At 42.8% G+C, this 26207-nt stretch overlaps 1 protein-coding gene across 1 annotated transcript in view; it reads right to left on the minus strand.

Moving 5' to 3' along the window:
- The window catches only part of LOC126484845 (myosin-VIIa-like), a 406864-nt gene that overhangs the window by 177081 nt on the left and 203576 nt on the right, over positions 1-26207 (minus strand). Inside the window, exons 19-21 of the mRNA XM_050108441.1 lie at positions 19453-19617; positions 18914-19146; positions 8445-8691 (exon numbers count right to left, since the gene is read on the minus strand). Of these exons, the coding sequence (XP_049964398.1) occupies positions 8445-8691; positions 18914-19146; positions 19453-19617 (645 nt within the window). The remainder of the gene's footprint in view (positions 1-8444; positions 8692-18913; positions 19147-19452; positions 19618-26207) is intronic.

A 26207-nucleotide genomic window follows, 5' to 3' on the forward strand; every position in this document is an offset into this window, starting at 1 on the left:
CCAAGCAGATTCAGAAGGATGTAGGTTGCAGTAGGTACTGGGAGATGAAGAAGCTTGCACAGGATAGAGTAGCATGGAGAGCTGCATCAAACCAGTCTCAGGACTGAAGACCACAACAACAACAACAACAACAACAACAACAACAACTGTAGTATCAAGGTAAGAATGGATGTGACATAAAAATTCTAAGTAAAAATCATTTTTAGCACTTGGATGATCAGCCCAAAGAGGCATTCCACTCTGTTTCTTTATGGATCTGAAACTTGTAGTGATTTGATGCGATATTTCTGTACCTTATTTCTATATTTTCACGTTTATGTACTAATTATGTTTGATTATGTTTAACTAATATTTTGTCTAATCTAGTTGAACCTGGTACAAAATAATTTCTGATAATTTTACATATTTGGTTGAGAACATAGTTCAAATTTCATTATGATGTATGAGTACAATTCATTCTGGAGATTAAGCAGAAATCTGATCTCATATCTTACATAAATTGCTTGTCCTTCCAATTGATTGCAAAGTGAGTACTGTTAAGTTGACCTGCCAGAAAAGGTTTTGTACAACTTTTTGTTGCACAAACCCTTTTTGGGGTGTTGAAATGTAACAGTCCATTTGAAACCAATTTAACAAACACATATTTTTCAACGATAAACAGTAATTTCTGATGTAGGTGTGCAGACAAACGTGTACTTGTGGAATGGATACAAGGAAACCAGTTATTATATTATAATTGCATTGAAGGGTGTAGGTCCTGAAATTGGTAGGAACATTCCCCGAAACATGAACCTTTTTTTAATTGATAAAAATAGTAAGAAGACTGTTAACACCACATATCTGAGTATTTATACACGGTTAAGTTATTATATACTTGAAAATTCAATTTTGTATTCATTCTATAAGAGCTATTGTAGTTGTTGAAATGTGTCATTGGTTTTAAAATGAGAGCTTTAATTGTAATTTTGTTAAATAGCCCTTTTTTAACAATAGCGAGGACTAGGATTGCTTGGAATCATATATATGTGTGTGCGAGTGTATACCTGTCCTTTTTTCCCCCTAAGGTAAGTCTTTCCACTCCCGGGATTGGAATGACTCCTTACGCTCTCCCTTAAAACCCACATCCTTTCGTCTTTCCCTCTCCTTCCCTCTTTCCTGATGAAGCAACCGTTGGTTGCGAAAGCTTGAATTTTGTGTGTATGTTTGTGTTTGTTTGTGTGTCTATTGACCTGCCAGCGCTTTTGTTTGGTAAGTCACATCATCTTTGTTTTTAGATAAATTAATAGTAGCTTTTTCATGATAGAAACTTTTCAATTTGAGATTCTTATCTACTGTTTCTTATCTACTGTGATCAATATACCACCTCCATTTTCCAATTGCGTACCATTTTAATACCCACTTGGATCTATGAAAAAATGTTGCTGTTGTCAATTTTGCGTCTGGGGTGGCAGATTCTGTTGCAAGAGTTCAGTCGATATGTGTTGCAGTAGCCACCGGAAAGATTGCGGGAGGCGCACATTGGCATGGCACGTCACAGACAGTAGTTGCCGCAAGTAAAGTCCTGTCCACAAGAGGGCACACGAGAGTTTGGCTGCGCCCTCTGCCGGCGGAACAACAACAACTCAGGCAGCACGGGCCGTGCCCAGTCAGTTTTACATCGGGCATGCCTAGCAGACAGTTCCCGGTCTACACTATGTGAAGTGCGACGGACAATGTGAATTGTGTTAATACACAATTGGTGACGAGTAGGGTCGTTCTTTCACATGTTACATTGTTGTTCTTGTTTTGCAGCTTATCCACGGCGTAGAGGATTTAGTGCGGGTTTTGGTTGAGCAGCAGACGGAGCACATGGCAACCACGAAACAAGCGCTTCTGGCATTGCTCTTCACGCAGTCTGCTCCAGCGCCGTTCCCTCCTCCCTTTCCCCTGTATGATGAGATGGCGGATGATTGGGATGCATATGAACATCGCCTTTGGCAGCATTTACAGGCATTTCATGTTGCCGATTTGGAGGTATGTCATGCTCTTTTCTTGTCTTGGATATCTCCCTCGCTGTATCAAGCTTTGCGGCAGCTAGCGCCATTGCAGGAACCCTTGTCCTTGTCTTTTGATGCACTGTGTTCATTGCTGTCTTCTTATTATCGCCGCCGCATGCATGATGTGGTGGCTACTGTCGAGTTCTATCAATGCAAGAAACAGCCCCATCAGTCTTACCAGGTGTGGGCCACTACCCTGCACGGTCTTTGTCACAAGTGTCATTTTGTCACGGAGCAGTCACGAGAGTCGTATGCCCACGTTATGGTGCGAGACGTCATTGTTCGTTCGGCCCCTGATAGGGAGGTCTGGCAATGGGCCCTGCAGTTGGAAGACCCTTCCCTTGAGGAGGTCCTGTCCATTGCTCAATCTTGTGAAGTCACTCACGCCACAGGTCAACAGTTGGAAGCATGGTGCGACATTGCGGTTCAGGGCAGCGTGGCCACATCCACCGCATGTGGGGTGGACGACGTGCAAGCAGTACAATCCGGCCATTATGGCTGCTCCCGCATGGCGCATAAACAGAGTTCCGGCCGCCGGCCCCTGTTACCATCCTGTGCATCATGCTATATACATCATAATCAGTCAGAGTGCCCCCAGCGTAGGGCCTTTTGTTGCAAATGCAATAAAAAAGGACACATTGCTAAAGTTTGTCGCTCAGCCTCCGAAGAATCGAAGGAAGCAGGTACAGAGGACATGGACGTTGACATTCAGGAAGTTTTATCAGGCCAGGCTCCCGACGCATTGGCACACAAACTCTTTATCGAGGTGTCCGTTCGGTCACACCAATTACAACTGCAAGTAGATACGGGCGCAGCAGTTTCCATGTTGAATGCACAAACTTACTCCGACCTTGGGTCGCCCCCATTGGCGCCAGCTTACCGGCATCTCTGTGGTTATGGTAAACAGTTCATTCCCCTACTGGGTCAATTCACTATCAACGTTACTTACAATTCAGTCACTCGGCATCTTACTTTTATTGTTGTCAGTGATGCGAGCTCCACTAACCTTTTTGGACTGGATGCCTTTCAAGCTTTCAGTTTTTCTATCGCAGACACCATACAGTTGGTCTCCGAAGACATTCCCTATCAATCATTGGAATCTTTGACCTCTGACTTCAAATATATCTTTGAGGAAGGCCTGGGGCGTGTTTCAGACTTTGAAGCTCACTTAACATTGAAGGCATCAGCTTGCCCGTGTTTTCTACACGCAAAGCAGATCCCCTTGGCTCTCCGCCCTCAGGTAAAAGCAGAGCTAGACCGGCTGACAGCCCTCGGGGTCGTTCTTCCCATTTCTTCTAGTGAGTGGGCTTCACCCCTCATTATTGTCAGGAAACCCTCGAGAAAATTACGTCTTTGTGGCGATTTCAAGGCCACCGTTAATTCCCAATTGGTGGTGGACACCTATTCGTTGCCTCGTTCTGAGGAATTGTTCTCCGACTTGGCGGGAGGCCAATATTTTTCGACAATCAATCTTTCGGAGGCTTATCATCAGATACCACTTGATGATGACTCTAAGCGGCTGGCGGTCATCAACACCCCGTTTGGCCTTTACCAATACCAGCAGTTGGCCTTCGGAATATCCAGTGCCCCGATGATATTTCAGCGTTATCTTGAGCACGTCATGTCAACAATCCCTCATTGTATTAATTACCTGGACGACAAAATTGTCACAGGCCGCAGCACAAAGGAACACTTGCACAACCTTTGAACCCTCTTTCTCAAATTCAGGTCCGTGGGCCTGCGTTGCAACCTATGTAAGTCAAACTTCTTCCAACCGTCCATTGAGTATGTGGGCTCCACCATCTCTCGGCACGGCGTCCAGCCGCTAGAAAGTTTGGTCCAAGGTATTGTCGACCCTCCATGGCCTGCTTCACTGAAGGAGTTACAAGCTTTTTTAGGCAAGACTGCCTATTACCACTGGTTCATTCCCAGGGCTTCCACCATAGCCCACCCCCTGTACAGCCTTCTGCGCAAGAGTGTTCCTTTTGATTGGTCGTCTGCATGTGAGCGAGCATTCACCTCGTTGAAGGGCCTCCTCATGTCAGTGCCTTGTTTGGCTACTTTTGACCCCAATAAGCCGTTGGTCCTGGCTACAGATGCTTCGCAGTATGGGGTGGGGGCGGTCCTGGCCCATCGCAATGCTAATGGCTCTGAGCAGCCACTGGCGTTTGCATCTAAAACTCTTAGTCCCGTGCAGGCCCATTACTCCCAGGTGGAAAAAGAGGCTTTGGCCATTGTCTACACTGTTACCAAGTTTCACCCTTTCTTGTGTGGCACGAAGTTTCAGTTAATCACTGACCGTAAGCCATTAATATCGTTATTTGGCCCCGCCTCTCAGATTCCAGATAGAGCATTCCACAGACTGCAGTGCTGGGCATTGTTCCTCTCTAAGTACCATTATGACATTCATTTTCACCCTACCGGACAGCATGCCAACGCCAACGCTCTTTCCCGTCGTCCGGTGGGCCCGGATCCTAAGTTCGATCGGGAGGAGATTATGTGTTTTCATTTGGATGTGGTGTCCCACCAAGCGGTTCATGGCTTCCCAATCACTAGTTCTAGAGTCGCCAGGGAAACAGCAGCTGATCTGGTTCTCAGGCAAATAGTTCACCTCGTTCAGCAGGGGTGGCTGTCCCGACCTCCAGGCCGGGCCTCGGATCCTCTTCGTAATTATTTTGTTCTATGCGACCGCCTCTCAGTCTTGGAAGGAGATCTCCTTCTGGCTACCGATGATACAGCTCCTCGTGTGGTTTTTCCTGCAAGTTTGCGAAGGGAGGTCCTCACGTTATTACATGAGGGGCACTGGAGTGTTTCCCATACTAAAACCTTGGCTCACAGACATGTGTACTGGCCCGGTATTCACAGAGAAATTGAGCACTTGGTGGCCACCTGTTCCCAGTGTGTGAGCCAACAGGCATCTCCCAGGTCAGTGTTTTCTTCATGGCCGCCTGCAACCCAGGCATGGGAACATGTTCACATAGATTTTGCGGGCCCGTTTCTCAATGGCTTTTGGCTCATTGTCATTGATGCTTATTGCCAATTCCCATACGTGGTTCGCTGCTCCTCAACCACTTCACAGGTTGCAATCCAGGCACTCGCAAAAATCTTTTCTGTGGAAGGTCTGCCAGTCACCCTGGTATCGGACAATGGACCTCAGTTTATTTCGCAGACCTTCCAGGATTTTTGTAGGTGCTTCAGTATTCGGCACTTTTGCTCTCCCCCCTTTCATCCACAACCAAATGGGGTAGCCGAGCGCATGGTGCGCACATTTAAGATGCAGATGAAAAAGTATGTGGACGAATTTCCTGCGGAGGAGGCATTGACGTTTTTCCTGATGGCATACCGGACCACACTGATGGGAGAACGCAGCCCCGCAGAGCTCCTCCACGGGTGCCAACCTAGGACTCTGCTGCACCTCCTCCGGCCTGGTCCTTGCCAGTCTTCGCAAAATGAGGTACCTGCTTTCCACCGGGTATGTTGGTCTGGGCATGTGGGTTTGGCCGCAATCCACATTGGATACCGACGGTGGTCCTGCGCAATGGCCGCCGGCTCTATACCTTGCAGGTGGGGGACCGGGAGGTACGTCGTCACCAAAATTAGCTAAGTCCACGTTTGGGCACCCACCCTCCGACACCTCAGGTGCCAGCTGCCCCATTGCTGGCACCCGTGTTTTTTTCTCAGGGGACGCTACCGCCCCTCCCACCTGTGACTCCGCCACACTGCGATGGTTCTCAGCCTTGGTGGCCTCCAGTAGCTCCAGCTCTCAGGAGGCTGGTTCACCTGTGGTCGCGCCTTCCCCATCGTCCCCACCACTGGGTCTTGCCCCTCCTGAGGTGGAACGGGATCCAGAGTTCGACAGCTTGTCACCCGTTCTGTCCCGGGCTCCGTTGGTGGGACGACGGGAACCTCTTCTAGTGGGTCACTTCCAACCATATTCGAAGGTTACGGCTCGAGGGTTGGCAGATTCCCCCGACTCCAGCATTCCCATGGATGTGGAGGTCATCGCTACTGCACGATGCTCCACCTTCCGATGCAGTGGATCACAGTGGCTTCACCCCATGAAGGAGGAGGAGTGCAGTAGCCACCAGAAAGATTGTGGGAGGCGCACAATGGCATGGCGCATCACGGACAGTAGTTGCCACAAGTAAAGTCCTGTCCACCAGAGGGCACACGAGAATTTGCCTGTGCCCTCTGCTGGCGGAACAACAACAACTCAGGCAGCATGGGCCGTGCCCAGTCAGTTTTACATCGGGCATGCCTAGCAGACAGTTCCCGGTCTACACTATGTGAAGTGTGACGGACAACATGAATCGTGTTAATACATGTGTGTTTCTAATAAACTACAAATCTTTCCTGTAGTAGCTGTCAACCTCCTGATGAGATGAAATCTTCTTAAATCTTCATTTGGTGCCAACATCTACTAAATAAATATTCTAACAACTTTGAGTTGCAATTGGAATTTGTTACAAGTTGACAATATATCAGATAGGGGATTAGCATGCATCTGTATGTTAGACTGATGTCCAGTTTAGATTATGACATTCCACCCATTAATCAAAAAGCTAATACAAAAAGAGTCAATACATATATTGACATTGTTGCTATACATTATGTTAGAGTCATTGACATCCCATAGAGTCACATATGGCACAGCAATCTCCTTGCCCTGATGTCAAATACAGGACTACAGTTCTCATCACAGCATGAAGTCCACAAGGAATATCTCACACAAATAAATAGAATAACCACAACAGAATGCACTCTGTAATAAACCCTTACACATAATAAAGATAGTTTTAACTCTTGAAATGATCTTTCTACTCAACTTCACCAAAACACACAACTATGTATGCTTGTTCATTTATATGTCAAACTATAGTCTGATTAAAATTACTTGATAGTTGATGTCTGTCACTTGCTGCTACAGTGTTGCCACCCTGGCTGCCCGCTAATGCTCGGTTATGGGTGAGACATGAACAGGGTGAGTCACTTCACAAATGCTGTTACGCGCAACACGTAAGAATTTTGGAAGTGGCCGCTGCAAGGTATGTTGGAAATGCTCTTTATAGCTCTAAATTTAATCTCATGTCCTAAGCTAACCATAACCTCATGGTGTGCAATGTATCCAAGAAAATGACGGACAAAAATCTACAACAGAACTAAAATCACAATCACTTTGTTAACAGTGACTAAAGATAACCTCTGCAAGAAACTCAAGGTGGAAAAATTTCAGTTTCAGCTCTAAAAGCAAAATGTAATTTCTCGCTGTCATTGGTTACCTGAAACTATCCTCACACAAGTTATATGAGCTGCTGCATTACCAACCAATGAGCAGTCTTCATTGGCACTTGCTTGCAGTATATAGGTGACTCAGGCAGATTCCAAATGAAAAAAAATCATAGGAAAGAAAGGGCAACTAAATCAATAGAATAATGATAATGACATGGTAAAGAATTTGAAATACAAAAAATACATTTGATTCAATTACTTAAATAAAAATAATAATCAAACTCTTTTGATTAGTTTTAGAATTACATAGAATGTGCTACGTTTTGTGAGATTCAGATTAATGAGCTTCTGCATATTAGGTCAATGGGTATGATCTGGATGTGGTAGCACTCTGTTTTGCTGAATTTTTAACCCGTTCATTCTATTTGTAACTGTTACAAAACATCATTCTCATACATCATGCTGAGGAAGTTCATTCACCAAGAGACAAAAATACAATCTGCCAACATGGCAATTATTCACAACTCAATTTTCTGACCTGACTATACACTTTTACAGTTGTGTATGGGAAGTAGGACTCTGAAGTGTTTGAAGTCAAAGCAATGCTCGCATTCTGTATCACTTACATTTTTCTAAGCTGAGATATAATTACTTGCTATTGTTATTATTGTACAATTGTTATTTCTGTAATATCTTCTATATGTACCATTTTGGTTCCAGCACAAATATGTGGTCTCCATAACAATTTGATAACAGCATTTTCATACTCTTACATTTTTCATACTACTAAGGCTGCTAAGGTAACAACTCCACAATAATTTCTCATACTATATGCAACTTGTAGTATTTCAAAACTGAGAAGTAATTTATAAATTGTTAACATAATCAATTGGTTGTCCTTTCTGTATATTTTTATTTTTTTCTCTTCTTTATTTTTTAGCCATAAGCTATAGTGCAGTTGAGTTCTATTACAAAAAGCTGTTTCATCCTGCCATTCATAAATTATTGTACAAATGGCCTCTCACTAATTACACTACTGACCCTCTACAACATCATAATCCACAAAACCAATCACAAACATTAAATGCAGCCAAGCACTGAATGATTTCTATAAATTTAAAATCAAACACTGAGCTAACAGTTTATACTAAGTAGGTAAAATGGCATATGGATATTTACCTGCATTTCAATCCAACTGGGTGGCTGTGTGCGACTGCCATTAGCAACTGTCCTGCTGAGGCGTCGTTCACAATATGGAGCATAGCCAGGAGGACCATCACGAATGAATGCCTTGAGATACATTGCGAAGTTCTCCGATGGTGGAAAGCAACCCACACAGAGAGACAGTAGCACCCATCCACGAGCATGTGATGCTTTTGTAGGATTGTTTGTAAGTTGCTTACAAATTTGACAGAAAATCTCATCCCTTTAAACATAAAATGCCAAAGAGACATAATTCAACACATCAGTTTATTTTTAGCTACAATCCCCTCCCCCTACTCTCTCTCTATCTCTCTCTCTCTCTCTCTCTCTCTCTCTCTCACACACACACACACACACACACACACACACACACACATCCCTCATGGTCCTTAAACCCATTCTCCCACTTACTAGCAAGAAATGAACAAAAAGACAATATGTATTGCAGTCTAATTGAAATTGCTTGATAGTTAATATCTCTCACATGCCACTGCAACACTGTTACAATAGTTGTCAGTTTCCCCTGGACTGAGACTGTAACCTGCCGGTCACTACACCTACTGCCCACAGTGAATGTAAGTCAAGCCACTACAGCAAACATAGTGTGTACTGACATTCAAATTGTGCCCTGCAACTATGCATTGTTGCCATGGCCAGCTCTACCACCAACCAGTGTCACCACGTCCACCATATGCACACAGCACTACAACCAGTGATACCTGGCATGGATATCATCTTTATAAGGGCATGCATGGGCCTCCAGGCGTTGAATTGTTAATGTGTTCAAGAAGTGTTAATTACTTTCATTGTATTCTTGTTGATGTCACTTCAAGACCAAATAAATTGTATCTCTTTCATGGCTGCATGTTTCCTTCTGTTACTAGTTAGAATACAAGTGGCAGTGATGAGGGTCAAATTTTCGTGTGTTTTGGATTCTGTGGTTTTTCTGCAACAACAGCAGGCACAAACAGTCATGTTGGAACAGTTGTTGGCTGCACTGACCCAGGTTCGGCCAAGAGCTGGCCACCCTCCACTGCCCTCCCCCCCTCCCACCCTACCCCCATCCCTACTGTGACATCGTAGAAGACTATAAAATGGTCAACGTGGAGATCTGTAAAGTTCTTTTCTTATCATGGACACCCCCCCCCCCCTGTATGTATCACTTACTGTGCCAGTCAGCTCCTATGAAAGAAAAAATGTCACTTTTTTTGACAATATATGTTGTTTGCTGTCCTCCTATCACCACAAGCATATGTATGTGGTCACTGCATATGATGAATTCTACCAATATCACAAACAGCTACAGCAAGCATATCAGGTTTGGGCAGTTGAGCTTCACAGCCTCAGCTGTAAGTGTCGCTTTGTCGTGGCTAAGTTTTGGGAGTCTGGACACCATGGCCAGAGACACAATCATTAGTTTGGCCCCAGATAAGGTGCATCAATGTGTCCTTCACATTGAGGACCCTACATTAGAAGAGGTTTCAAATGTTGCACAGTTGTTTGAGGTCTCCTGCACTGCAGGCCACCAATTTGAGGCTTGGAGTGATGTTGCCACTGTTGACACCATGCAGCCCTGGCAATAGAGCCTAGGACACTAGGGGAAGAGGAGGTAGCCACTGTAGAAACAAGCCAACTATGCTGATGTTGACTAACACATTGTCAAACACATTGTTGGCAGCAGCAGGAACAGCAAATGCCCGTTCCTTCATACCTATTTTGTTTTGTACAGCACAACAGGGTAGCCTGCATTGAGTGGTGGGTGTCTTGCCACAAATGTAAAAAAAAAGGTTTCATAGCAGTGGCATGTCAACTCTACCATCAACTCCTACACTCATCTTGGGTCAGCAATGTTATTTTCAGGTGCAAATAGAAGCTGTTGCTATTGCCTAAGTCTTGAAAAAGGCATGTGTTGTTTTATGGTGCAAAATTTTATCTAACTACCAACAATACGCCATTGGTTTTCCTCTTTAGCCCTTTGGCATTCTTACCAGACAAAGCCATTCATTGTCTTCAATGGTGGGCTCTGTTCTTATAATGGTACAATTATGAGATTTTTTCAGCCTGTTTTGCAACATTCAAATGCAGATGATCTGTCCTGACACCCCATGGGCCCTGAGACCTTGTATGACCAGGAGAATCTGCCCAGCAGCACCAATTTTGTCAATGTTTGCACTTGGCACATCATTCTAGATCTGAGCCTTAGTACGGCACCCTCACTGGATTTCAGCATCATCAACAGTCAGCATGGTCACCCCGTCTTCATGGTTCACACCAAAGATCAAATAGTGGCATGCCACTAGAAATGGTCCAATCCCAGGATTGGCATAGGGATCCCTCCTCAGGCCATGGGCCCAAAGCCTCATTCTTAATTGGTCCTCACCCCTCTGGCCTGGTCATGCCCACCTACCCCAGCACCTGGGGCTTCATCAGCATCAAAGACAGATTTGCTTCCTGTAGCCAGTGTGGGTACTTCTGACTGCACTGAGCAGGTGCCACTGTCAGTGGAAGCCAGTCTCCATCAAGGGCCTCTCCGCTCCAGTTCACTGTCATCGCTGTCCATGTCGGTGCCCCTTGTCATGGATTCTGATGTCCAGATAGTACCCACCCTCCTGTCATGGGTTCTGTCTACTGGTCACCCCAGGGACCACAGACAGAAGGCGTGCCCTCGTCCCACTCACTTCCACCTGTATGCACCCGACTGGGTGCATCAGGAACTCCTTTTGCCTTTGGCTGCCACCCTGGCATAACGACAGACACTGCGGACATCTCTTTAGTAACAGCATCACAGATGGCAACACCTGATCATCTCCCCAGCAAAAGAAAAGGAGTGTAGTGACCCACCAGTTACTGCACCTACCATCCACAGTGGACATAAGTTGGGCCAGTGAGGTAAGTGTAGTGCACATTGACATTCAAGCAGCAGACCTGCAACTATCTGAGATGGCTGCCAGGCACAGCCCTGTCACCAACCACTATCACCAGGTCTGCCGTGTGTGCATAGCATTACACCAGCAACACCTGACATAGATAGTGTCTTTATAAAGGCATGCAAGCCCCTCAAGGTCCTCAGCTGTTAATGTATTCATGTGCAGTCCTTAGTATTGACTGCACACCGAACAGTGCAGCACTGCGAAATGGCATCAAGAATGTGATGACCCACTTTCTGATGGAAAGAGTGGGCAGTGCCACACCTCCAGGAAGACAGAGTTCAGCGCCCCCTGTCAACTCTGACTTTACCAGCCACCCATCGCTGGTCAGCCCCAGTTCGGTCGCAGACTTTGACAGCATCAGTAGTGAGTAGTAGGAAGATGATACTTAGCCTGCATTCTGCAAGTAGCAATAGTGAGTAAAATATCTGCATGTAGGTGGCACAGGATGCTCATTAAGTCACCTCATAACAAGAAGTTATGACATGTTTCTTTTCTCTTTAGAAATAAAGTGTCATATAATTAGAAAGTTAAATGTATAGATCATTTTGGATTCCTGCCACAGGCCAATACAACTTGTCTCCTTTCTTGTTTGTGTTGGTGCTGCCTCCCACACTAGCTGACACAACACTCCATGATCCAATAAATTGTATCTTTTTTACAGGGATGTGTTTCCTTGTGTTCCGGCTTAGAGCAATGCAGTCAGCCAGGGAGTTGTTTGCCAGCATGAAAAGAATGTGCTATAGTCTGCTGTGGCTGGCAACAGTAAACAGGCCACAGGTAGGGTTTGATAATGTATTATCCATGTATATATCACTACTAAAACATGGAAAATGAACCGACACTTTTCTGTGACAATTTGACAATTCAAGACAATGCATGCATGATGCTGAGAGCTCTTGTTGAAGGAACTGCATTCAAAGGCATAAAGGGTCAACTTTTAAAGTTATTTTAATTATACCAGAGGCAATTTTCAGCAGCTGTTGAAATATACATTTTCTTTTTTTACAATAATAATTTTATATTGAAAATTACACGATGGATTTAAATTAGAGTGAATATTAATATCTTATTGACAGCATCATAAAAGTAGCAACAACTGTTACACATAATTCTTAATTGTCAAGTCCTGTAAATGTTCCTCAGAATGTTGTAGGGCATCTGTTTATTGTCTGCATGTCTAGTGCCAGATACTCTGGTATTTTGTATGTACAAATTGTTGCTATTTTTACGAAGTTTTTAATTGTAGACAGTGCTTCTGAAGACTAAATTGTTAGGTCTATTTTGATTAGAATGGAAAGAGTTTAATAGATGGGCAAGATACTACTAATACCCTTAGTTCTATTTACAGTGGATGGCATGACTCTATGATTGTAATTCTCCAGACTGCTTTCTTTTATCACACAAACACTGTTTTGTGCCATCTGGGGTAACTCTGCTAGAGCCAGATGAGTCTTTATTTAGCAAAAAAAGCAATTAAGCAATTAGATGCATATATTACCTAAGAGCAAACACACCATGCAAAATATATTTCATTGACAACAAATTAATAACTGTCCCAAGTCTATACAGGATGTTACAAAAAGGTACAGCCAAACTTTCAGGAAATATTCCTCACACACAAATAAAGAAAAGATGTTATGTGGACATGTGTCCAGAAATGCTTAATTTCCATGTTAGAGCTCATTTTAGTTTTGTCAGTATGTACTGTACTTCCTCAATTCACCGCCAGTTGGCCCAATTGAAGGAAGGTAATGTTGACTTCGGTGCTTGTGTTAACATGCAACTCATTGCTCTACAGTACTAGCATCAAGCACATCAGTACGTAGCATCAACAGATTAGTGTTCATCACGAACGTGGTTTTGCAGTCAGTGCAATGTTTACAAATGCGGAGTTGCCATGGCGCGGTACGTTTGTATCGAGACAGATTTCCAGAACGAAGGTGTCCCGACAGGAAGACGTTCGAAGCAACTGATCGGCGTCTTAGGGAGCACGGAACATTCCAGCCTATGACTCGCAACTGGGGAAGACCTAGAATGACGAGGACACCTGTAATGGACGAGGCAATTCTTCGTGCAGTTGACGATAACCCTAATGTCAGCGTCAGAGAAGTTGCTGCTGTACAAGGTAACATTGACCAGGTCACTGTATGGAGAGTGCTACGGGAGAACCAGTTGTTTCCATACCATGTACAGCGTGTGCAGGCACTATCAGCAGCTGATTGGCCTGCGAATGGTTCATCCAACAATGTGTCAATCCTCATTTCAGTGCAAATGTTCTCTTTACGGATGAGGCTTCATTCCAACATGATCAAATTGTAAATTTTCACAATCAGCATGTGTGGGCTGACGAGAATCCGCACACAATTGTGCAATCATGTCATCAACACAGATTTTCTGTGAACGTTTGGGCAGGCATTGTTGGTGATGTCTTGATTCGGCGCCATGTTCTTCCATCCACCCTCAATGGAGCGCGTTATCATGATTTCATATGGGATACTCTACCTGTGCTGCTAGAACATGTGCCTTTACAAGTATGACACAACATGTGGTTCACGCACGATGGATTGGTAGAGGCGGACCAATTCTATGGCCTCCACACTCTCCTGACCTCAACCCTCTTGACTTTCATTTATGGGAGCATTTGAAAGCTCTTGTCTACGCAATCCTGGTACCAAATGTAGAGACTCTTCATGCTCGTATTGTGGACGGCTGTGATACAATATGCCATTCTCCAGGGCTGCATCAACGCATCAGGGATTCCATGCGACGGAGGGTGGATGCATGTATCCTCGCTAACGGAGGACATTTTGAACATTTCCTGTAACAAAGTGTTTGAAGTCACGCTGGTACATTCTGTTGCTGTGTGTTTCCATTCCATGATTAATGTGATTTCAAGAGAAGTAATAAAATGCGCTCTAACATGGAAAGTAAGTGTTTCTGGACCCATATCCACATAACATATTTTCTTTCTTTGTGTGTGAGGAATGTTTCCTGAAAGTTTGGCCGTACCTTTTTGTAACACCCTGTATATACCTCAACCCGTTATGTACATCAACAACAATCTGCATAAATATGTGCACGACAGAAAGTTCATTCTTATAGAACTAGGAACAGGAAATCTTTGAATACTTCCTGGACTAGACTTACGTAAATACAAAAACAACTTTCTGCACACATGATGGTATCTTTTGAGCAAATTGCCATGGGGTTTGGGGCAGTTAAAAGCTATTAAGTTGAGAAAGATTATAGAATACTGACTGAGAGATAAACCTTTCTACACTGTTCATGAATTTGTAAATAATGATGTAAGTGATCTATTAATTTCATCCCAAATGAAGTGTTGCTATCCTTATTATCTGTAATTTAATTATAAAGAAACAGCCTCCATCCATATTATTCTTAACAGTGTGTATAGAAAAACTCTGTACAGATAGTGTAACTAAATTTAAGTGCAGAGTAATTATAGAAGTGTTCAACTGTATACTGTGGAAAACAACTTGTATTTCAAAATATATAATATACTTGTATATGCATCACAATGTCACAAATTTCCAGCCAACTGGTTGCTGTTACTCACTCATGTCCTATACCACTGTAGTGCCCTTAGTGGCACATTTATGTATTGTTTTAAAATTTTGACTGTACCTGTTATGTATTCAGGTGGAAAATGTTTAAATTGTGGTTTTAATGTTTTGACTAGAGCGATGTTACTCAAATTTCCTTTCAACCACATGTAAGGTAACAGTTTCTCCTGAAGAAGGCACCCCTAGTTGGTGCTGAAAACTAGTTAAAGAATTTTAAATTCTATTTGCAACCAGTTGGCTGGAAATTTGTGACTCTGTCCCCCGCCCAATCCCCCCACCCAGTTGGTTGGCTGGAAATTTGTGAAATTGTAATTAATTATGGTTGCTGATCACAGCCATGTTCAAAACACTGTGTGTGTGTGTGTATATATATATATATATATACCCTCTCCCTTAAAACCCACCTCCTTTCGTCTTCCCCTCTCCTTCCCTCTTTCCTGATGAGGCAACAGTAAGTCACCTCATCTTTGTTTTTATATATATATATATATATATATATATATATATATATATATATATATATATATAGACACACACACTCCTGGAAATGGAAAAAAGAACACATTGACACCGGTGTGTCAGACCCACCATACTTGCTCCGGACACTGCGAGAGGGCTGTACAAGCAATGATCACACGCACAGCACAGCGGACACACCAGGAACCGCGGTGTTGGCAGTCGAATGTCGCTAGCTGCTGAGCATTTGTGCACCGTCGCCGTCAGTGTCAGCCAGTTTGCCGTGGCATACGGAGCTCCATCGCAGTCTTTAACACTGGTAGCATGTCGCGACAGCGTGGACGTGAACCGTATGTGCAGTTGACGGACTTTGAGCGAGGGCGTATAGTGGGCATGCGGGAGGCCGGGTGGACGTACCGCCGAATTGCTCAACACGTGGGGCGTGAAGTCTCCACAGTACATCGATGTTGTCGCCAGTGGTCGGCAGAAGGTGCACGTGCCCGTCGACCTGGGACCGGACCGCAGCGACGCACGGATGCACGCCAAGACCGTAGGATCCTACGCAGTGCCGTAGGGGACCGCACCGCCACTTCCCAGCAAATTAGGGACACTGTTGCTCCTGGGGTATCGGCGAGGACCATTCGCAACCGTCTCCATGAAGCTGGGCTACGGTCCCGCACACCGTTAGGCCGTCTTCCGCTCACGCCCCAACATCGTGCAGCCCGCCTCCAGTGGTGTCGCGACAGGCGTGAATGGAGGGACGAATGGAGACGTGTCGTCTTCAGCGATGAGAGTCGCTTCTGCCTTGGTGCCAATGATGGTCGTATGCGTGTTTGGCGCCGTGCAGGTGAGCGCCACAATCAGGACTGCATACGACCGAGGCACACAGGGCCAACACCCGGCATCATGGTGTGGGGAGCAATCTCCTACACTGGCTGTACACCACTGGTGATCGTCGAGGGGACACTGAATAGTGCACGGTACATCCAAACCGTCATCGAACCCATCGTTCTACCATTCCTAGACCGGCAAGGGAACTTGCTGTTCCAACAGGACAATGCACGTCCGCATGTATCCCGTGCCACCCAACGTGCTCTAGAAGGTGTAAGTCAACTACCGTGGCCAGCAAGATCTCCGGATCTGTCCCCCATTGAGCATGTTTGGGACTGGAAGAAGCGTCGTCTCACGCGGTCTGCACGTCCAGCACGAACGCTGGTCCAACTGAGGCGCCAGGTGGAAATGGCATGGCAAGCCGTTCCACAGGACTACATCCAGCATCTCTACGATCGTCTCCATGGGAGAATAGCAGCCTGCATTGCTGCGAAAGGTGGATATACACTGTACTAGTGCCGACATTGTGCATGCTCTGTTGCCTGTGTCTATGTGCCTGTGGTTCTGTCAGTGTGATCATGTGAAGTATCTGACCCCAGGAATGTGTCAATAAAGTTTCCCCTTCCTGGGACAATGAATTCACGGTGTTCTTATTTCAATTTCCAGGAGTGTGTGTGTGTGTGTGTGTCTATATATATATATATATATATATATATATATATATATATATATATATATATATATATATATATATATATAGAAGGAAACATTCCACGTGGGAAAAATTATATATAAAAACAAAGATGAGGTGACTTACCGAACAAAAGCGCTGGCAGGTCGATAGACACACAAACAAACACAAACATACACACAAAATTCATGCTTTCGCAACAAACTGTTGCCTCATCAGGAAAGAGGGAAGGAGAGGGGAAGACGAAAGGAGGTGGGTTTTAAGGGAGAGGGTAAGGAGTCATTCCAATCCCGGGAGCGGAAAGACTTACCTTAGGGGGAAAAAAGGACAGGTATACACTCGCACACACACACATATCCATCCACACATACAGACACAAGCAGACATATTTAATATATATATATATATATATATATATATATATATATATATATATATATTCCTTATGTCTCAGACTGTGTCTTATTAACTGATCCCTTCTTTTTGTCAAGTTGTACCATAGATTTCTTTTTCTCAAATTCACTTCAGTATCTCTTCATTAGTTATCCGATCTATCCATCCAATATGTAGCATCACATTTCAAAAGCTTATACTTTCTTCTTGTTTGATCTGTTTATGACCCACATTTCACTTCTGTACAATATCTTCAGAACAGACATGCTAGCATTTAAATTGATTAGCAACCGCATAATGATGTACTTATTTCTTATTTTTGACTGTAGATTTCAGTCAAATTTAGACCATTCTTGGGCCATAAAACTGTGCATTCCACAAATGCAATGACTAACCAATTTGAAATGTTCCATTTAGGTAATTATTATTGTAGTTGAGGAATGCACAATGGAATAGTCTTTTACGGCTTGAGTATGGTCTGAATTGTATTGAAATTGATAATCAAAAACAAAAAACAAATACAGCTGTATATTACAAAATGCAGTTCCTAACATTTATGAATGCTGTCCAACATCACCTAAACAAAATACTTATGTTTATATTTGATGTTAACAAATTTATCTTTTAGAAAACACTTTTATTATTATTGTCAGACTGCATTTTATATCCTCTTTACTTCAGCCATTAGCAATTATTTTGCTGCCCAAATAACAAATCACACCCACTATTATTAGTGTCTCATTTCCTAATTTAATTCCTTCATTTTGCCTGATGAAATCAGACTACATTCCATTACCTTTACTTTACTTTACCTACAAAAACTCATTTCAATAGACTGACAATTCCATTCAGCTGATCTTCCAGGTTCCTTGTAACCTCTGGCAGAATTACAATATCATCAGAAAACTTCAGTTTCTATTTCTCCTCCCTGAACTTTAGTTCCCTTTCCAAATTTCTTCTTGAGTTCCTTTACTGCTTGCTCAATAAACAGACTGATTAACATCAGGGATAGCAACACACAAGAAAATACAGACTCTGCCAATTCTCTTAGAATACAGACAGCAGAATGGGCAAACATAAATTTAAAACATCTGTAAATGCTGTCCCACTCCCATCTCAACTATGGCTTCCCTTTCATATCCTTCAACTCCTACAACTGCAGTTGGTTTCTGTACAACTTGTTAATATTGTTTTGCTCTCTGTAGTTTAGTCCTGCTACCTTCAGAAATTCAAAGAGTGTATGTGAAAAACTATCTCTAAATCCATATGTGCTATACATGTACTTTTACCTTTCTTCAGTCCATCTTTTAATAAAAGTTTTAAGGTCAGTACTGTCTCATGTGTTCCTGCATCTCTAATGGATGCTTCAAGCTAGAGATCAGGGATAATGACATCATTGTGGCTTAGCACAATGCTATATTGTGAATGTGGATGTGAATGTGTGTGTGTGTGTGTGTTTTCAATCCTTTTCTCTCTTTTGCCAGATGAAGGAACATCCAGTTGCTAAAGCTAGCAGGTTAGCGCATATACTCTTTCATGTGAAAAGTTCTTGTCACTTACCTTAGGTCAGGTCTTAAAATACCATGCCCAATAATGAAGTGCAGTTTTTCAAGATTAGTTGTACGTCTTGATTCCAGCCAGTCGCTGTAGCCGTCATCCAGGTATTCATCACTGAGTAGCCCTCGACGGACATGTGCAGCCAATTTATTAGTATTTTTCAGTGTCATGGATATCAGTTTCTTACGTTTATTTTCAGAATTATTTTTGCTCTTGAGATTCTCAGTATCAATATCCTACATGTGCATGAACAAACCAGAGTAATATGAATACTAATTTTATAGATGGAAAATGTTTTGTTAAATGAACAGATAAACAAAGTAGGTAACTGTGCTCTTTCAGTTAATTCTGGCTGTGAATGACACACAAAAATTTAAAATTTCAGTTTCCATTTACTGTTCCATCATAACACATATATATTACACAATGAAGTTAGTGAATATTCTTCCTTTAAATTTTAAATCAAGTACCAGCTCTGTTTTTTATACACTTCACATTTACACAATTATTTCTTCTGCATTTCTTTGTGTTTGATTACTAACCTGATATATTGCTTGAGCTTTTTTGTACTCTTTGCTGTTGATAAAGTTCCTTGTAAGAGTAGTGGTCACTCTTGACATAACAGGTGTATTATCTACTTCTACATTGCGTGGTTCAGGGAGATCCCCCATAAACCTCAAAATAGTAATCCAGAGGGCCTTTGCTGCCTGCAGTAAACACAGGAAACAAAATTAGACAAAACAATAACTACTGGTGCTCACATAAATGGTATATAATATAAGATTTTGCCATATCTTAGCTGGCCTTGAATAAATTGGACATAATGCGCATTACTTTGTTAGATTTCATTGCAATTGCTGAGCTTCACAGGAATCCTTGATTATTACATATAGGTACTCCTTGTTTTGGTTTTGGTCAGCATTTCACCTGTGATAAATCTCTGCAATACAATTTTCATAAATAGTTGTCTTCATAGCAATTGCTTCATAAATTGTAATGTCACTTTACATAAAAGTACAAAGGTTACTGAAGTGTTTCTTGCTTCACACAAGACAAGATCAGTATCAGGGTATGTGAGCTATATGAAATAGTGAGAATAACATGTCAAAAAAAGAAGAAACAATATGAAGTACAGAGAAAAACGTTCATTGTGTTGCTAGAAATCTTGTTGCAACATATATATTAGGTGCTTTTAATTTGTTTGAGAAATGCTGGGTAAAACAAAATAAAACACCTAAAATTCAAATGAACAACTGACAGCAACTACCAGCACAACAGAGTGAATTACCGATTTAAAGTATTTTAAAGCCAGTGTTGATCAAAATATTTCTATCAGGAGCTAACTTTATGTATTTAGTAAGCTGTTTTCTCACAAGATGATTCTCACACGCTGTGCCTCAAGGCTCCATTTTGGGGCCAATCCTGTTCCTATTCCATGTTAATGACTTACCCATAAATATAAATTTCCCATCAGATCTCTTTGCAGATGATACTTCTGTTTTAATTGAAGATGACAATGCAGTAAAAATTCTGAGCTTAATTGTAAGCACACTAAATACCTTAGAAAACAGGTTCCAGTTAAATGGATTGAAACTGAACATTGCAAAAACCCATATACTACATCAAAAAACCAAACAGTCAAAATGTGTGGAACTTAAAATACAACATATCAATCAATTTATGAAAGAAGTTGACATGGTCAAATTCCTGGGGCTAAATGTGGGCAGTAACTTAAGCTGGAATACACGTATTGACTTCCTATCAAATAAACTAAGCAACTTTGCATTTGCAATACAAATACTAGCAAATTCCACTGACTTGAGTACATGGAGAATTGCTTATTGTAGTTATTTTGAAGCTGTTATTAGGTATGGGATAGTTTTCTGGGGAAGTACAAGTAGTGTATCTTGAATACTGAAACTGCAAAAGAATTGATTAATGTAGCATAAATAATTTGTTCTTGTAATGTAAACACTAACTAATCTAGTAACTTCTTATGTATCTTGACATCATTATAAAGCCTATATCACTACATGTAGTCAATGGTAAATTAAGAATCTGAATAAATATCAACAGTGATGGTTACACCTTGGGGAAGCAATTCATAGTACACCACACCAGATGCATAACATTATCTTTTGTGAGTGCATGCAGGTCTTTCTATGGTGAGTTGCTGCTTTATTTGGGCTCAACCAGTCCTTTCTCTTCCATATGTTAACACAAAGACACTATTTCTCTTCACTAGTAATGATACAGGATGGGAAATGCCAGTGTTGACAATGAGTCAATTGATGATGAGCAAGCAGAGATGCACCAGCTGATTTTTGTGATTTTGGCTTAGAGCATGCAATACCTACACACCTGAGTTTTGAACCTTCCCCACTGCATGTCAATGTCACATGATGGTGGAATGATTACAGTTCATAATGATCTTCTTCAAACCCCAAAAGTGTTCCTGAATGTGAAGAGTCACTAACGTCAAAAGAAACCTCCTTAAAATGTGAAAACCATTTTATCACCATGCTCTGTCTGGTGGGATTATTCCCATACATTGCACAAATATTTCTGAGTGTCTCTACTGCTTTCACCCTTCCATTGAACTCAAACAGAAGAATATGTCGGAAATGTTCAAATTCCTCCAGGTGGCATTCCATTTTCTAGCATCCACAGCATTATTCACTATCTACAGATGACAAAATGACAATAAGTTAGCTCAAATAGCAACTGTGAACAGCAAATAAAAATGACAATTGATAAATAAATCCATAGCAACCAGAATACCAAAATGCAAATTCAAAATGCTACGAATGCATGCACCAACCTAATACATTGCAAAACTAACTGTGGAAACATCAGTCACCTATGTGCAGTATAGAGCAATGTCCAACTTATGGACATAAGATTGGCAATGAGGATTATTGGCTTCCATTCCACAGTGCTATCTTCATGCTTCTCATGGTTGCTTCTCCATCATGCCTTCCTTTGAACTGTTGCCACCATGCTGTGGCTGTCCTCAGGCTTGTCTCTGCACAACCGTTCCTGTTCCAGATCATGCAGTGCAACATTGAGGGCATGCAGGAAAAAAGCCACACTCTCCCTGCAGTGGTCTGCACACTCAGTCATGTCCCCATCAGGGAAGCCAATGCCACGGCCCACTGCTGTCCTTCGCCTGCAGCACCTCACCCATTTGGCTCACCTCCAACATTGATGCAACAGCACCGACACTCTAGGTTTTTGGCAACACCTTGGAGCCACAGTCCCCTTTCCTCATTGGCTGGAGTGTTCACTTTCACTGAGGACTCTCACAAATGAACCCTTCTTCTCATCTCGTACAGCACTTCCACCTATCAGCTCCTTCTGCCCCTCAATACTGCACTCGACCTTCTTTCCCTCTCATGTGTTCACTTACAGGACCAATTCACTATGCTATCCACAATGGGTCTTGTGCTTCTGCACGCCTTCTTTCTTCAAGAGCTTCTTCCCTGTCTCCACTGGATGCCTGGCTGGATCCTTCTACTTCCTCTTTCCTTTAAGGTTTGTCCCATTCTCAGTCATCCCAGACACCATTGTTGCAGATTTCAATACCAGCTCCAGCACCAGCAACCCTGACACCCCCTACTCTGGTTCCACTGGCCTTGGCACACATGCTCCAGTACCATCAGCATCAGTACCCCCTTTTCCTGTGCCATAGTCTTCATTGGGTCCAGTAGCCCAGTCTCTGCTGGTTCCTGTGCTGCAGACACTGTCACTCTGAGTTACGAGGTAGCCTCCACAGGCTCCAGCACCATCTGCTCCACTGACACTGTCTGCTTCAATGCCACCAGCGTGTCCCGTGCCAGCCTGCTAGTCACCACCCAATCTCGCTGCAACCCTGATGCTGCTCCCATCCTCCTGCCTCAAGCATGCAGCCAGAGCTGGCCTCTGTTTCGGGGGTGGTGCCCAATGTATTCTGGCACCCATTTCTCCTGCTGTTCTGCTCTTGTTTTCCACTTCTTCCTTCCCTCTCCCCCTGGTGCTCTCTATCCTCATGCCCCTCCATGAGCTCCATGCTGCCACGCACTGTTACACAATCACCAACTGGTCCCAATGCAGATGAACTCACCTGTGGTCAATATCTTCTGCCTGTTCCTCAAGCCTTAAATTTTCTGCTCCATTCCATGATGTGTTCTTTCCTGTCTGGCTGTCGTGTTCCATGTACACTCGGTGGCGACATCATTCCCTCTGCCCCTGGCCACCTTTTTGCCAACCCACTATGTTTTCTCAATGTACACTGTGTTGATGTTCCCACCATCCCTTGGGCAGCCCCTCTCCTCTCGTGTATGCTCCTTTGTGTGTTTCACATTGTGCATCTTCCTCAGCCAGCTCCACCACCACATCCACTGTAGCAGCCTTGCCTGCATTATTGGAGGGGCCCCTGTTGAGGCTAGCCTTCCTGTCTTCACCAGCCCAGTCATTGCCAGCCTGGTCACAGCTGGCCCCATCACTGCTGACACCATCCCTATACACATCAATGCATCAACCAGCATAACTAGCCCAGTCATGACCAGCCCTGTTGTCACCAGCACTGTTCCTGCCACCACAATTTCTCCCAACAATGTGGCCAGCCCTGTGGCTGGTCTGTGCATCCCATCAGGTGCCATCATATGCACCGTTACACACCTGCACGCTTTCTATCATTCTGTCTCAAGTGCCAGCACGCAGCCCTGTGTGCTCCATCTCAGCATCCTGTGCACCTGCACCATCAGGATTTTTGCTTGTTTCCTTGTGTTCCCTGGCTGCCGTGTTGTCTGCACTCACATCTCCACCTATAGCATTTGAACCACATCTCTTTTCTCTTTCAGCAGGTATCTCTCAGGCATGCACAAGCACCTTGTGCAGACTCTCATCTTACACTGCTCTGGCCCGGCTACCATCCCCGGCCTTCCCCAGCTGGCCAATAGCAGCTTCTTATGGCACTTCCAGTGCTGCCCTCATGGTAGTTCTGTCACCCACACCTCTCCTGCCACTTTCAGGTGCCCAGCTGCCCTTCCACAATGGTAATCCAGAACCTCTCTTCTGTCCCAGGCAGCTTCATGCTGCCTGTCTCATTACTAACAGACCCTCTCTTACAATGGCTGCACCATCTGTGGGAGGAGGAATGGAGTATACACAGAGCTGGGCGCCTGCATCCTCAGCAACTGCTGAATATACAGCAAGAATAATTTGACACAGCACTGACAGGCCTAAGTGGAAACAAGGCATCTGGAGTCAACTAAAATCCCTCAGAATTACTGAGATCAGTGGCAGAGCCAGCAGTGACAAGATTATTCTAAGTGGTATGCAAGATAAATGAGAGATGCAGAATACCCTCAGACTTCAGGAAGACTGTAATAATTCCAATTCCAAAGAACGCAGGTGCTGACAAGCATGAATACTACTGAAACATCAGTTTAATAAGTCATGACTGTACAAGATTACCATGAATTAACTAACTTTTGACAGTGTTGACTGGAGTACAATTTTTGAAATTTTGAAGGTAGCAGGGGTAAAATACAGGGAGCAAAAAAGTTATTTAAAACTTGCACAGAAACCAGACTTGAGTTATAAAAGTTTCAACACAAAACAGAAGCCATAGTTGAGAATGGGATGAGACAGGGTTGTAGCCTATCCCCAATGTTACTCAATCTCTACATTGAGCAAGCTATGAAGCAAATGAAGGAAAAATTTGGAAAGGGAATTAAAGTTCAAGGCGAAGAAATAAAAATTTTAAGATTTACCAGTGACAATTAATTCTATCAGAGATGACCCAGAACTTGAAAGTACAGCTGAATGCAACAGATAGTGCTCTGAAAACATGATGAGATGAACATAAACAAAAATAAAACAAGGTAATGGAATGCAGCTGAATTATATCAGGTGATGCTGAGGGAATTAGATTAGGAAATGGGGTACTAAAGGTAGTAGATGTGTTTCATTATTTGGTCAGTATAATAACTGATGATACCTGAATTATGATGTAAAATGAAGAGTAGCAACCGTAAGAAAAGTTTTTCTGAAAATTAAGAATTTACTAACACCCAATATCAATTTAAGTGATAGGAAGTTTTCTCTGAAGATATTTGTCTGGAATGTAGCTTTGTGTAGAAGTGTAACATGGATGGTAAACAGTTCAGACAGAAAGAGAGTAAAACTTTTAAAATGTGGTCCTATAGAAGAATACTGAAGATTAGATGGATACGTAAAAAAACAAATAAGGAGGTATTAAATCAAATAGCAAAAAAATAACTTTGTGGCACAACTTCATTAAAAGAGGGGATCAGTTGAAGGACACATCCTGAGGCATCAAGGGATTGTCAGTTTATTAACAGAAGGAAGTGTGGGAGGAAAAAAATTGTAGGGGGAGATCAAGGCTTGAATACAGTAAGCAGGCTCAAATGGATGTGAGTTTTAGTAGTTACACAGAGATGAAGAAGCTTGCACAGGATAGAGTAGTATTGAGAGCAGCATAGAAGCAGTCTTTCCACTGCAGATCAAAACAACATATAATTATCATTACATATTTCCAATTTACTATCCACATAGTCATGTTGAGTAACTAAGGATACATGGATAGTTGTATGAAGCTCCCCAAGGCCCTAATCTTGCCAGGCAAATAAATCCATGAATGAACAAATAGACTAATCTCCAATAGCTCAGGAAGTATGCTGTCAATGGATCCCTTCTTTTAACAAATTTGACTGTAACACACTTTTGTCCACAGGTCAAATCAGCACCTGCCCATTAGTATTCTGATCTACCCAGTGAAATATGGCACTCATCTTACACAACACCTTCTCATAATTAATTGTTTGTGTTAAATGCACCATGTCTTTTTATTCATTCATCTTGCACAAAGGTTTCTCATAATTAATTCTTAATGTAAAATGCACCACACTGTCTCTTTTGACATATGTGTGGCACCAAATATGCCATATATATTTAATTCCTGATCATAGACTGCACACACTCAATGTTCACATCCTTATATTCAGTTCTTGGAAGTCCTTCACCTTGACAATTTTCAAGACAAATAAGGCTGCATTTAAATTCTGTTACCTCTTTCTCACCCACTGAGAATGAAGGCACAGACTCTTTACATACCTTCATCAAATTTGTATGAATTTTGGTTGGCAATAAAATATCCAAAAGAAAGAGTTTTATGACAGCATAGTATCCTATTTTACCCATTTTAGTAAGACAAGCATTATAGAAATATTTTAAAAAGCTGCCCAATCAATATTATTCCATATATAAATTTCACACTTGACCTTTTTGCTGA

The sequence above is a fragment of the Schistocerca serialis genome, chromosome 6 (genome assembly GCF_023864345.2).
Source record: "Schistocerca serialis cubense isolate TAMUIC-IGC-003099 chromosome 6, iqSchSeri2.2, whole genome shotgun sequence".
NCBI lineage: Eukaryota > Metazoa > Arthropoda > Insecta > Orthoptera > Acrididae > Schistocerca > Schistocerca serialis.